This window comes from Magnolia sinica, chromosome 9 (genome assembly GCF_029962835.1).
Source record: "Magnolia sinica isolate HGM2019 chromosome 9, MsV1, whole genome shotgun sequence".
Classification (NCBI taxonomy): Eukaryota; Viridiplantae; Streptophyta; class Magnoliopsida; order Magnoliales; family Magnoliaceae; genus Magnolia; species Magnolia sinica.
The window spans coordinates 2,793,388-2,808,027 of record NC_080581.1 but is presented as its reverse complement, the minus strand read 5'-3'; the positions used below and the strand labels follow the sequence as shown (position 1 = coordinate 2,808,027).

The following is a 14,640-nucleotide window of genomic DNA, read 5'->3' as shown; positions in this document are numbered from 1 at the left end:
ACCTGTGATTTGGGTCTGCCTCATTTTTTGGCTCATCCACTAAAATGAGTTAGAAAAATGTATGAACGGCGTGGATTAAACACATATCCTGGTGGGGTCCAAATACTAATAGCACAGACGGCAGGCTGAGTATGCAGGGCCGCGTCCTTTCTTGGGTACGTTTTAATTATTATAGTCAGACAGAAGTCGTTGTCATTGGGTCACACGCGGTCTTCCAGAATCTAGGCCGTTCATAAAAATCATCTGATCTTTCCTCGAACAAACGCCAATACCAAGCTCCACGTGTCAGAGGCGCTTTTTTTTTATCTCTCACTAACCCCTATAAATCTCCTGCTGGAAGAAAGCACTCCTGAGTCTCCAACAACAACTGAGAAGGGAATATACTCCTGAGTCTCCAACAACAACTGAGAAGAGGATATGGAGAACATCGATGAATACAACTCCTATTGGGAAACTAAGATGTTCCTACAAAACGAAGAATTTGACAGGTAATACCGTTACAAAAACACCCACATAATCTTTTAATTCTCTTTCCTTTTTCTTTTTTTTTTTTCTTTTTTTTCAAGGTGGAATATGGTCCGTCCCAAATCACAAGGACCCTTTATTGACAACTGTACGCTCCATATTCCATAAAAAAAAAATTTTAATTTTAAAGTGCATTTTGTTGCACCAAATTTCATGAAATATCCTGAAATTCTGAATCAAATTAGGCTGATTATCTTGAAATTTCATAATTTTTTTACAACCAAATACACCCTTAATAAATTTTTTAAATTTACTTGTCTATCGTTTCATCTACCTTTATATTTAACCAATTACATGTTATTATTTACCATTATTTTCTTAATTTCTCAATATATTATTTTCAATTCCTTCACTTTTTTCATGTTTTTATAAGTAAAAGAAGGAAAAGAAAAAACCCATGAGAATCATGTATGAATAATTAGTTTTAATGTAGAATTTCGCCGTATCGGGGCTTCAATAATGGCTTCTTATGTTTTGTAGTTGGGGATGGGATGAAGCGATATCAGGGTACTATGATTCAAGTTCTCCCGATGGAGTGGCATCTTCGACATCGGCTAAAAACATTATGTCGGAGAGAAATAGGAGGAAGAAGCTCAATGAAAGGCTCTTTTCACTTCGAGCGGTGGTCCCCAACATCACTAAGGTAGATAAATAATCAATTTTATATAAAAAATAATAATCTTGAATTGGCTCAATAACTTTATGTGTGAGGTGGATATCGAGATATCTGATTATTAATACTAGTGGGTCATAGGATTTTATTCTTTTATTGTATTTCTTTCCTTTCGTTTACGAAATGAAATTTAAAAATGAACTTGTTTGGACCTTATTGATTCCGTCTCGATGTATTATTACGCAATCACTTAATTAATTATTAAATTCGAAATTTAGATGGACAAGGCATCGATAATTAAAGACGCAATCGATTATATTCAAGAGCTTCATGAGCAAGAGAGAAAGATTCAGGCCGAGATCACCGAACTCGAGAATTGCAAGCATAAAAAAATGCCCAATTGTGATGTGGACCGAGATATTACGTCCCTTTCAAGATTGAAGAAGAAGAAAATGGATCAATGCCGCGAGCAGGGTATCGTTGGAGGATCGCGAGTGCCTACCATTGAGGTTTTGGAAGTAAGTATTACTTGTTCATGTCTTTCTTTTTCTTCCCTTCTTCTCATTTTTTATTTTTATTTTTAAAAACAACTTTAAAAAATGATTCTAACGGTCACATTGGAGTGAACATCAATGCTAGTTCATATGTGAGGAACAAATGCCCATTTTTTTAATGGCTAAGATTGTCTGATCAATGCGATTTCGATGATATGGTCCATCTACATCATGGTCTATGATTTGGACGGTTTGGATTGACGCATATATAGACAACATATACTGTGGTTTTATTGTACACGTGTGAATGGCCATACTCTCCCAGAGTGTCATTGCTATTATCAAGTTTTAAAGTAGGGTGTAACCTAATCCACTTACGCTCACTTGCCCTGAGAAAATATACTAATCGAGTTCTCAGGTGCAACGAGTTGTATCGTAAGCTATGATCCAACTATCTATAAGTACTGTTAGGTTTTCAAGCATGTACAAAATCTAAACGTTCCAAGAGGTTGGCATAATCATGTAGAACACCATGCAATAATCATTGCGATCTACCTCATAGAAAAAAAAATGAAAGACACTGATATCATAAAAAGTGCTAGTGTGGGTCAAGTGATGGCTGGGTCGGCCTGATCTGTCTATTACACGATCTTCATGGTCAGACGAACCTTTTGGACGGGTTGGATGTGATGCATAAATGCCACGTTGGCTGTTATGTGCTAGTTGGACTGTTGGTTGATGGTCCAACTACTTGGATGGTTCAAAAGTACACATGAGATAGTTGTAAAGCGATCCAGACCATCCAAACGGCTGACCCAACTTTGGATGGAGCATAACTGAGAAATTGCAATAAGAATATTATATCAAACATCTGATTGGACTGTATTGAATTGTGTTGTATGGTTTGCAGCTTAGGGTTTCTGAAGTGGGAGAGAGGACCTCAGTTATAAGCATTACATGCAATAAGAAGACAGATACAATGGTGAAGCTTTGTGAGGTTTTTGAATCTCTGAAGCTAAAAATCATCACAGCAAACATCACTGCCTTCTCTGGCAGGCTTTTAAAGACCATTTTCGTGGAGGTAAGATTTTTCAGGAAACATGATTCTCTGTAGACCATCTAGACCATCCAAATTTTGGGGAACACTTTCGATGGAACGGATCCTAAAGATCATACTGATAGAGCAATCTTAACCGTCCGTAATTAGTGGCAATTAAATTGACGGGTTTAAAGTAAATTAGATGATGACACAAATATATTGGTGTATTGTATGGATATACAGAATCGATATGGATGGTCTGGATTGTGCTAAATCCATGCCACGTTCAGGATGGACGAGTAACCACAATTCTAAGATGGTGGTGAGCTAACTTTATAGAATCCAAAAGACCATTGTACTCGCTCCCCTCCCTTCCTTTCTAGAGAAGTTACGAGGCGAATCCTACTCGCGGGCACAAGCGCCGGGGGTGACACGTGTACAACCATGGAGCAATTAGTCAAGTGGGCCACAACTGTCATCAGTTATTTAAATACAGATGTGGCCCCCACCAGATGAGGAGACCCATCCTAATTTTTGGTCGCGAGTAGATTCCGCGAGTAGGCTACCTCTCTTCTCAGAGAGGGACGGGGATTAGGTGAGGAAGGGGCCGATGGGCCGAAGGGGTAACAGCTTAGTGGGTGAGGCCGTCACCGTGGGGCCCATATAGATGTATTTGTTGTATATCCACACCGTCCATCCGTTTTTTTACCTCATTTTATAATATGTTGCGAAAACTAGGAAGATCCAAATATCAGGTGGACCAGACAACAGGAAAACAGTATTGATTGAACGCACACCATTAAAAACTTCCTAGGCCTACTGTAATGTTTATTCCCCATCCAATCTGTTGATTAGATTATAGAGATCTGGATGAAGGGAAAACACAAACACCATCTTGCTCCAAAACCTTTTTGACTTCCAAGAAGCTTTCAATGGTGCGAATTCAATACTTGTTTTCTGGTCCACCTGAGATTTGGATCTGCCTCGTTTTTTGACCTAAAATCTAAAATGAGGTGTAAAAACGGATGGACGGCGTAGATATACAAAAAAAAATATATATATACATTTATGTGGGCCCCACTGTCAGGGCCTCGGCCAATCCGCGCTTCTCGGATGGAATCTGGGAGCATCCTACGACGAGTTGGAGTAGGTTTTTGTCTCCGTCGCGCCTAACAATACAGCTTGTGGCACCAGGCACTGGGGCCCACGTGCTGAGATAGTCCATTGATTTGAACCGTCACAATATCTTCATCACCAATATATCCAATAACTACGCCTCTTTGTTAATCTTAAACTTTTATTTTTAGAGTTGAATGTGAGCCATTGAAAACTTTCTTTTAATTGTTCTAAAATCATCTACAAGTAGTGATAACAAAAATCAACCATTTATAATAGTATTATTATTATGGATTGAATAGAATATATTATAAAACATGGACCGTCCCGATCTTCAGAAAACCCACATGTGTGCCCCAGTGTGCGGCGACACACGGTGAATTCTCAGTCGCGACAGAGGAAAATCGAACTCGGGCAATAATGGGATCCGCGATCCGATGCTTTGATGGTATACACGGTCTCTAGATTCCAACTAGTGGGATTTGGGGCCCATGCTTCCGTCATCGAGGCCGTTGATCAGTTGCGTCCTAGTCTGGTAGACCACGACCTGTATATCTTTATTAGTCTATTGCAACCTCACTTTTCAGCCTTTACGGTAAAGAAAAAAAGAGACAGCAACGGCCCAGATTCAGTTAGATAATGGCTGAAAGATTTGCGGTTATCATTTCTCAATATTGGATATTTTTTAAAAATGGTCCTTTCATGGTGGGCCACAACAGAACAATGGTCTTGATTGCTTAATCATGGTCCATCCAAGCGTTGCTGACTTGCGAGAGTTGTTTTCCTTTTTTCAGGCTGACGAAGGAGAGAAAGCTCAGTTGAAAGCGAAGATTGAAACCGCTTTAGCAGATCTGGACGCACCAAAAAGCTCTATGCGCTTTTAGCTGAAGAACGAGAGGAATGGACGGTCATGATGCATTAGAAATTGAATAAATGTCCTAGTGCGTCTGTACGTACAAGTGTGGCCAGTGGATTCGTGATCCGGACCGTTCATCTGAATGGAACCATCTCAGATTAGGCATGATTAAAAAATCTGCCGGTTTGAAAATCTTAACCCTTTGACCAGGGTTTGCAAATAATGGCCGACAGAAATACAATGACCCTTCAAACAAAAGATATAATTGGGCACTATGGTCTCAACAACCGTCCATGGGCCAATCAGATCAACGGTCTGGATGGCTGAGCCACGGGCTATGTTTGTCCCCAGTAGACGCATCAGGACCCTAGAGTTTCTCTTCATCGAGTGTATGGATGCTCGTATTTGTCTACTAACTTGTTACGAGGAGCCTCTGTTTTCTATTATTTAGCTTGAAATAATCATGTAGATGAACGGCTCTCGTGACTTGTGTTGTTGCTGTGGTCCACTTATATATACTCGAGCATTCTTAATTAATTCACGCGGCCTGGCATTGGATTTTTATTTTTATTTTTATTTTTTACATTTTCTATGTTTTTATATGAAATTTTATAATGGGAATGATGTCATCATTCCAATCGTACGTGGGGTTCACATACGTTCGAGCCTCTGTAGGGTCCACCGAGCTTTTTCTAGAATCCAAACCGTGAATCAGGTGTGCTGTACCATTTTCATAGTACATCCCGCAAATAATTCCGTTTAAAAGTTACGTGGGCCATGCCAGGGGAAATACTGTAAATCATTTTTAAAAGCTCTAAATTCATGTGGTGTGGCTAACATAAGATGTCTAAAGGTTAGATGTTATGTTGATATGGATGTGTTTGGCTTGAAATTTGGTTGTTGATAAATCTGTATGGTGTTGGACATGTCAAAGTCCAACATGTATCAATCAAAATCGCTATGATTTCAAGTGTTGAGATAGATGGTGAGACCGTGAGTTTAAGCAATTTGGCTGTATACTTAAGTATTTATAAATGAAACCAAAAGATTTGTGAAAGGTGGGATTCATCCTTCTAATCAGTTCATTAGTACAATGTTAACATTAGAGGGAACTGAATTGTATTGGTAAAAATGAAAAATAAAACTTACAAAAATAATCCTCAGGAATCTAATGTATATGGTGAGATCTTAGAACTAAGTCTTCTTTGATACAATGACTTGAATATAAAAGAAATGGATTACAATATTGGAAAGAAAAAAAAAATTGCTATCGTTGTGATCCAATGCTCAATGTAGATGGAGGAGAATTACACTATTAAGTTAGGCCGGTCAATATATTAGCGTAGACAAAGGAGATTATATTACTCTTAGGCTAAAGTTAGTTCAACATAGCAACGTGGATGGGTTAGATTACATTATTTCTAAGCTACAATAAACTAAGATAAGATCGATAATGTTGCGTTGTAGATTGTGTTATGTTGGACCAATCTCATTCTCTAAGCTAACGTGTGTAAGGTGACATAAAACTTGGCCAACTTGATGTTGTTCTTACTTTACTTCTTAAGCAATTTCACCCATGAAGACTTCTTTTATGTGATGCCATGGTGATTTGTCAAATCTGTCACTTGTTGCGACCATTTTTCGGTCATGAGACCAAAACGGTGAATAGGTGACTATATCATGTCAGTGAGATACATTAAATGTAACACGTGTCCCATGACAGTAGCCAGCTAAACTTATTCTTTTTTGGACCACTTATGACTTTTTATATTTTAATCACATTCGGTTGTTAGGGTAGCTGTAACGTCCCATCCAACCAGAACAGTGTCCTGGAGCGTCCACGTAGGATTTGCCACTAGACCGTTCACTTAAACCGCACGTAGGTGGGGGTACCACCAAATTAATTAACGCAGGTTAGTCCATTGGGGTGTACCAGTCTAGTTATGATCAGACCAAGTATGGGCCATCAAGCCAAATAGCCTGTTTACACTTAACAACAGCCCGTGTGGGTCATGCAGCGACCAAGGAAAGTCAGAAAAAATTAAAAATTTAGAGAACTATAGATCTCACTGGGCTTGTGGTCCATCGCGGACCACGGACTCAATAGACACTCACAAATTAATTATCCACACCGTCCCAGCAGCACTTGCCAAACGCAACTCACCCCAGGCCAGTGAATCTAACACTTGTAAATAAAATTGAGATACCAGGCTTTCTAACCGTCGGATCTCTTCTACATTTACGGTGAAGGTCTATCGTATTTTTCTATGCCCGTCCCCCGAATCTGGGACCCGATCATGGAACGGTGACCGTTGATCGCAAATCAGACCCGTACGATCAAACCCCGCATCCGATCTCACCCAAATTTTGTATGGCCTTTCATTAGTCCATGAAGCATCTACCCTATAAGTTTCATGGCTAGAGGGCCAACAGAACCACCCCAACAACCAAAATGGACCTCGTTGGGCCATTTAAAGATCGGAGCCATGTGATAGATCCTCGCATCCGTTTGTCCCCAAATTTTGCATGACCCTTTATCAGCCATGAGACACTTACATGCCAAATTTGGTGGCCAAGGGGATGACAGGGCCACTCCAAAGCCAAAAGGGCCCCCATAGGGCCATTTTGGGAAGTTGTTAGAACTTAAGGCCAAAGGTCCCAAGTCTAGGAAATAAAACCCTAGCTCCTTATCTCATAACTCCTACTATTACTACCACTACCAAGGGTGTAAAGAGAGAGCAAGGAGAGAAAGAGTGAAGAAGGGAGAGGGTGGATCTTAGATCGAGGTGGGGCCTAAGGAAACCCAATCTTACAACTTCCTACCTTTTCTCCAAGAAAACCTCCACCACAACCGCAAGAGTCGCTTTCGTTGATCGTATAGGTAAATCCCTCATCCTTTTTTTTAAAACCCTTGTGTTGAGAAGGGATTGACATGGAATTCTAACATGCAAGTGCTTGCTTTAGGGATTTCGGCCGATCGACCCCAAAATCTTTGCTCCTAGGTCATTTTTCAAGTCTTCAACGATCCATAGGTGCAGACTATTATCCTTAGGTGGCCTAACACCAATTTTAGTATGAGGCTAATGATTTTTATTGCTTGGATGATGTATTTGGAGAACTTAGAATAACCCTAGGAAAGACCTTACTTCTGATCTTTTCAATCAACATGGAATAGTTATGAATGTTTGTTGTCCCTCACATGATTAATATAAATTTGATGATTATATGTTCACGTCTTGTTTGACGCTTGTATGATGTTACGTTATAGCATGCATGATTCATTAATCGTTGTGCATTTGGGTCCTATGAGGTGTATGAAATGCTTAGCTCTTTCTATAAACCACACCAAAACACATATTTCTCTAAACCACACAAAACACATGCACTTTTACTTCACAACATTGTTAGCTTTGTTTGTTGTAAAATCTAATTTTTATATTAGGACGTATGGACACATGATAATGCTTATGCTAGATGATAGCCCTGATTGTTGGCATGTTATGGATTACCTTCAAATCCCTAGGATGGTCAGGAAACTGAGGTGAGAGAAGTGACCCATTGGTAGGATTGCCTTGAGGCTAGGCCGGTGGATTTGGGCAAGTACGGATGGGCAATAGTAGTTGGACTACATGGGTTGTATGTACCCGATCTCGTCGTCTTGTACACGCTTGGACTCGCAAGGTCTAGTTCACGTACTGACCATTCATATTTGTTAACCATGTTTGCCCACACTTATATGGAACCTGGAACACCCTTCAACTGTTGTAGCCCATTGATAACCAAATTGAAACCGATCCACCCAGGCATGGTAGAATGAGACATTGTATCCAAGCTGTTGGCCTACGCTGGGGTGACGAGCCTCCATGTAGTGACCACGAGCGATCCCTTTTTTCAGCACTTCCCATGTACTTGAAGTTGGGAATGGAGAACCCGACGGGATCAAGGATCGCAGGGTCTGGCCTCACACGTTGGGGGGCCTTAGCCTCGCAACCAGTTCAGGGCATTGATACGTGGTGTGTATCAGTTTTCCCAACCTGCTAGACTAATGGAATTAACTAAGAACTCGGTTAACCTTATCATCGCATCGCACTAGCTAGGTTGGCGACTCGGCAGTCGAGGTCGCAATGAGGGAGTGTTGTTCATTTGCGATTGTTAGACGAAGTCGCTTAAGGGAGTGTTGTGGCAAGGGCATGCATCATATCATCTATCATGCATATACATTAATAAGATTAGTCAGGTGTTTATGAATGATTGTCTTTCATTAAGTTTATAATATAATTGATGCTTTTTACAACTTAAGACTAATAGCACCCATTGAGTTGATCACTCACTCTCACTCTAGGAGGGTGTTTTAAAACACCAACCAGACTCTCCCGTAAATGCAAGTGGTGCAGAGTATGAGGAGCCTGACGGCGTGAGCCTTGAGGAGGAGGACGAGCTGTCCTACTTCCAGCTGATGGACGGTTCCCCGTCGGCCCAGTAGGTGGGATTCGGATCGCTGAGTAGTTGACTCAGCCCCATTCTTTTGGACATGGCATTCTTTTTATGATTTTGCTGGGCAACGCCTTATGCGACCCATTATATATTCTTTTGGACTTGTATATATATATGTATGTATGTGTATGTGTGTGTGTATATATATATATATATATATATATATATATATATATATATATATATATATATATATATATATATTTGACCCCTTTCATTCCAGTAGATCAGTTGTGATTATGTTTTATGTTCCAAGAAATTCCATGCTGCGCATTTAAATCTGATTAAATGCAAATTAGTAAAAGTTAGCATAAGTGATACCCGGGAACTTAGGAGTCGAGTGTATACACGACCCTCCAATTTTCAGGGCGTTACAATAGCTGAAGAGATCTTCCATTTATCTCTTATTGATATTTCACTCCACTTAGCTGCTAGATCTAAAGGGGTCAGATCAAGTGTAAATCAGATGGTATGATGAGTGAGTTAATTAGATAACAGATAAAGACCACATTAGCCACCAACCAAGAAATATATATGGTGTGCATCCCCTTTCCAATCTCTCTTGATTGTTCTTGTGGTATAGGCCACCTAGGCTTTTCTATTAAGATGATTATCAAGTTCCAAGAATGACATGGGGGGACACATCTAATCATGTGTGGTTTGGTTGGAACATAAACATTGTGGTGGCAGAAAAGCACACACATTAGAAAAGTACACACATAATTGATGATGAAAAAGAAAATAATCAAATCAAAACATCAAAGCTAAAGATAAAAAATAAGGGATAAGATGCACTAAAAATTATATAGTTCAGTAATATACTTGCATGCAAGGGACATCAAACCAATACTTTCTTTGTTAAAATAGTTGAACTATGGAATATAAGGCATACTTCTCTAATCTATTGTCCAATTATAAATTTCTTACCGGAGAATTCTACTAGAAAGATCACTCGTTCTATATGTATTTCTCTTTTACAAACAACACCATAAGACAGTACAAACCTTTAGTCTTTCCAAACTACACATCATACGTATGAACAAGAAAGAAAATAAGAGAGATGTTTCCTTTTAGGAAGCACAACACATCTCATATGGGTTCATGTGTTTGTATGCATCACTCGCCATGTGTTTTTTACATGTCATCATTAGAAAATTCCCTATGTGTTTTTCCACAAGATTCTTTATTAAGTAACATTGACATGCATGAATGACATTGAAATTTGGGTCATTCCTAAGATTCATTATCAAACTATCTCATGAATTTAGTATTGATCAAAGTAAAAGTGAAACATTTTCTTTACTGTCGATGTTCACATTGATTATTGCTCATATGCTAATCCAGATATTAAGCTCATTCTATTCTTATAAAAATGATCTTTTTTGTTTTTTGTTTTTTTTTTTCTAAAAAAAATAATTCCATAACCCGTAGTTGGATCCATTAAACTTCAACACCTTGAATTTAATAAAACTCAATCTAGATTGTAGTGTGAACGTTGACATTGGTTTTATACTAAATGGCTTCTTAACTTTGGCTTTAACATCAATTATTCCGTAAAAACATTTGTATACAATTGATGCAAACAATACAAATCATAAAAGAAAAGAGCTAAACTAAAATGCAAAAGCCAACGAGAAATACGAGCAAGAGACAAATATTTACATGATTCGACATCATGCTTATATCCATGAACAATGAAACTATGAACAATAATACAAAGTTTTCTTCTTTAGTAAAATAAGAGAATTCCATAGTACAAGTGTTAGACGTATCTCCCTTTCTTATTCTTCTCTTGTATAGACAAGATAAGAAAGAACCGTAGCTAAGCCATTCCAAGCTACACTTCACATGTACAGACGAGAGAAAAGAAGAGAGGTGTTCCCTCTCAGCGAATTCATCTCATATGAGTTCATGCAAACACATGCACCACCGCCCTAACAGGCCCCACTAAGTTTGAACTTATATGAGCTCCAAAAATTTCAATTGAAATGTATCTGATTATTCCCCATACCATTAATTTTTTAGACTAGCTTTTTATTACGGCTAAGATTTGACCCTTTAAATGCAACTCACCGCCATGTATCTATAATTCATGCACTAATTACATTGTAATTATTAGTTCATGGTCCATCTAAAGTGGGACAAATGATTTGAAAAGGTTAGATTAAGCTACATATGTTAGTTGCACAATTAAAGTTCAAGCCAATGGACCATCACTCTCCAATGTTTTTCTCTTCCTCATAGTGCACATTTATATGGTTGTGACTCAGGCATTACATGTGCTCAACATCAAAGGCATGCCATTTTTCCATGTGGGCCGGGGCACATCTGATATCGTTGTAGGTGCTCACCATTCTATTTATTATATTGTATTTAAAATTAGGTTAATGACGGTTAGGATGGAACAATTGAATATTTGTCTAGTGGGCCTTGAAGACATTGAGGCCCATGAAGGTGGGTTCACCTTGGATGTGTTCATCATCTTGAATACGCCACTTGGCTATGTAGGAACCATTCTATTATGGATGGTTAAGATCATCAGATCAATATGGTATTTACATCATGGTCTGATCGGTGTTAATGCTTGGTCAAAAGAGAGAAGAGTTTTAAAGTAAAAGTAAGAGTGTTTAAATAATTAACTACAGTTACATAACAACAAGAAATTCTTAGCCTTTCTACGCTGGAAAGCTTCTTCCTCATGTAGAGTATGCAGTTGTTGAACATTATTAATGTGGCATCCAATGAACTCAAACTAAACCATACAAATCATGGGCCGCGACATAAATCGCTCTGAAATTAAAAAAAAAACCACACATTGATTTATTTCCCTAACTAGCTAGTTGGTAGATTCTCAATGAGATGGTGGAAATGATTAACGATCTAAATTAAGGCCCACTAATCAAATGTTAGGATGATTATATTAATTTGGAGTTTGAATGATGACTTATGCATGGTGCATCCACCACGCAAATTACAGAAGCTAGTCAAAGCTGAGCAAGTCAAAACATGTGCAAGACACGAGAGAGAAATGGAGAGGAGGTTGAAAATGACTCATTTGATGATGTAGCAAAGTCATGATAGTTAGCTCTGAAGTACTTTGAAATTCGACATGACATAAGTGGACTCAGCTAAATATTCAATGTATCTTTACTTAATAAACATTTATTTGTTGAATTTAAATCTAAATATCCCTAGCATATCCATGGATCAACCAATTAGGAAAAGAGACCAGACCCATGATATATTTGAGTTAGTTTGGATTCATCATATGATTGCCTAAGATCAAACATCATTGTACCAAACCATAATAGTTTCCTCATTTTGAAGAGCAATAGAAACCATTCATTGGTGGGCCGCTTTACTTAATTATCCAAACATTCCTAATACTTAAATTCATTTCATATTTTTTAATAAGACAAAATTTTAACCATTTAGAAAATGAATTCTGTAGGAAACTGTACTAACTTTAATAAGAGGTAGAGCTTGAAAGGATTATCCACAAAGATAAGGCATCGAGTCAAATATCACGTGGAACTAGTTTCCAAGGGGGAATTAATACCATACATTGACTTCTACGAAAATCTAACATGTAGTCAGTTTCAATCTAGAAACTCAAAAATCTACTTAAATACAAGATTTCATCCAAATCTTAGAGGGAATCCTGTGGGCCCAGTGAAAGGAAACAATATCGAATCATCCTTAAAACCTCCAAATTCCAAACACCATGGTGGGCCCCACCCGTTCTGGATTTTTGGATGGGGCTTAAATTTGGTCTTTTCGGGGTGGGCCTCATCTAATGCATGGTGGACGCACGGACGCGGACTGCGTCCTACCCCGCCCGTCTCTAGCCATGAACGGACAGTTCTTTGGGTGAGCCCACTGTGATGTATCGGTTTATCCACGCCGTCCATTCCTCATCTCAGATCATTTTAAGGTATAAGCTTAAAAATGAGACAGATCCAACTTTCAAGTGGACCACACCACAGGTGACTCTTGCATTTAATGTTTTGTCTTTTCATGCAACCCAAGCTTATTATTTGGTGTGGTCCACTTGAGCGTTGGATCTGACTTATTTTTGTGCACGTATCTTAAAATAATCCGAGAGAAGAGATGGGCGGAGTGGATAAACCGATACATCACAGTGGGTCCACCCACAGAATTGCCTATTAGGGGCCAGAGAGGGCGGGGGTAGGACTCAATCCCCGTCCGTGGGCCCACACGGCTGCATGATGTGCGGTCACCATAGCGTACGGTCCACGTAATTCTGTCCTTTCTTTTCATAATAAATGCAACGCCGTCTAACCTATAGGTTTTTTTTTTTTGGGTTAGCTTGTTAGTACACACACCTATGGTTCATATCTATTGGAAAGTGACCGTTCGTGGGCGACATATATTGTTATCCAAGCCGTTCAAATTACGGTCCTCGTTATGGATGGAGCATAGCTTGAAATTCTCATTTATCGTGTGATCTCAACCGTCAGTTTTCTCCAGTAAAATTAGGATTGATGAACCACCGTTTAGTTATGCTGGCAGGCATTACACAAGTCAACGAATCAGTGACGGAAACGCGCTGAAAATGGACGGAGAAAAGAGGAGTTATTTGATACTCTGGTAGCATATGTCGCTTGATACACAGTCACTTAAAAACTGTATACGTGTACACGTAGGCAATTTTATTTTTTATTTTTTTTTATAATTATTAACCGTCCAATAGATGACCACTAATCCAATTGACAGATAATCGAATAATCTTAATTTTTCGGTTATGATACATCTACACGTGCATCCATATTTTGGACCGTTTAATATAAATTTCATGCATGCCACGTTAGTGCATGTGTGATGTGTATCATCCATCGCACTTTATCAGAGTATCAAAAAATTTTCCCAGACAAATGGTTTTGATAGAATGCAGGGCCCCACATGACATCTGGGCCATCCAAACGAATAGTGCCTACAAAGTGAGCTCCACGAGTGCTTTGAATTTGGAACGTTGGACTTTCGTGTTCCTCGTTAGCCATCATTCGCATACAAGATTGACTTTGAGCAGCTTGATCAGTAGACCAACGTCATTTTTATTTCAAATCCATGGCATCAGCACAACATACGTTATCAATGAACGGTTCAGATCTCTGACACGTGTGCAGAAACCGCGGGAAAAAGGAAGGGTGAAACGACGGTGGCAGGCGCTGTTAGGAGTCAACGACTCACACGGTGCAGAAAACGCGCCGAAAAAAGAACCGTCAAACGAGGAATCGAAGACTAAAAACAACACGTGAATGATGTGTCACAGGAAGCTAACGTGAGCCACGTCGGGAAGGGTAACGACGGGCCCCACTGGTGAATCATATGTCCACTTTGATGTTTATATGCTATCCATACGATTCATCGGTCATTTTTAAAGGGATGAATTTAAAAGTAAAAGATATTAGCCTGCCGAAGCTTTGGTGCCTAGAGTTAGATATAGGCATGGAGTCAAGTTGGACCGAGGTAGGGCTAATCT

General features: G+C 39.1%; 1 protein-coding gene across 1 annotated transcript; it reads left to right on the top strand.

Moving 5' to 3' along the window:
* The first annotated feature begins 329 nt into the window (after window positions 1-329).
* Window positions 330-5,210, top strand: LOC131256663 (transcription factor bHLH35-like). The gene is made up of 5 exons (XM_058257630.1): window positions 330-488; window positions 1,006-1,168; window positions 1,417-1,656; window positions 2,543-2,713; window positions 4,582-5,210. The coding sequence occupies exons 1-5, from the start codon at window positions 418-420 to the stop codon at window positions 4,669-4,671; spliced, it is 735 nt and encodes a 244-aa protein (XP_058113613.1). The 5' UTR covers window positions 330-417; the 3' UTR covers window positions 4,672-5,210.
* The last annotated feature ends 9,430 nt before the right edge of the window (window positions 5,211-14,640 follow it).

Excerpts from the sequence above, each read along its gene's own strand:
- LOC131256663 (XM_058257630.1), top strand. The coding sequence starts at position 418 with ATGGAGAACATCGATGAATACAACTCCTATTGGGAAACTAAGATGTTC. Across the intron at positions 1,169-1,416 it reads TGGTCCCCAACATCACTAAG|ATGGACAAGGCATCGATAAT; the intron begins GTAGATAAATAA and ends TTCGAAATTTAG. Across the intron at positions 1,657-2,542 it reads CTACCATTGAGGTTTTGGAA|CTTAGGGTTTCTGAAGTGGG; the intron begins GTAAGTATTACT and ends TATGGTTTGCAG.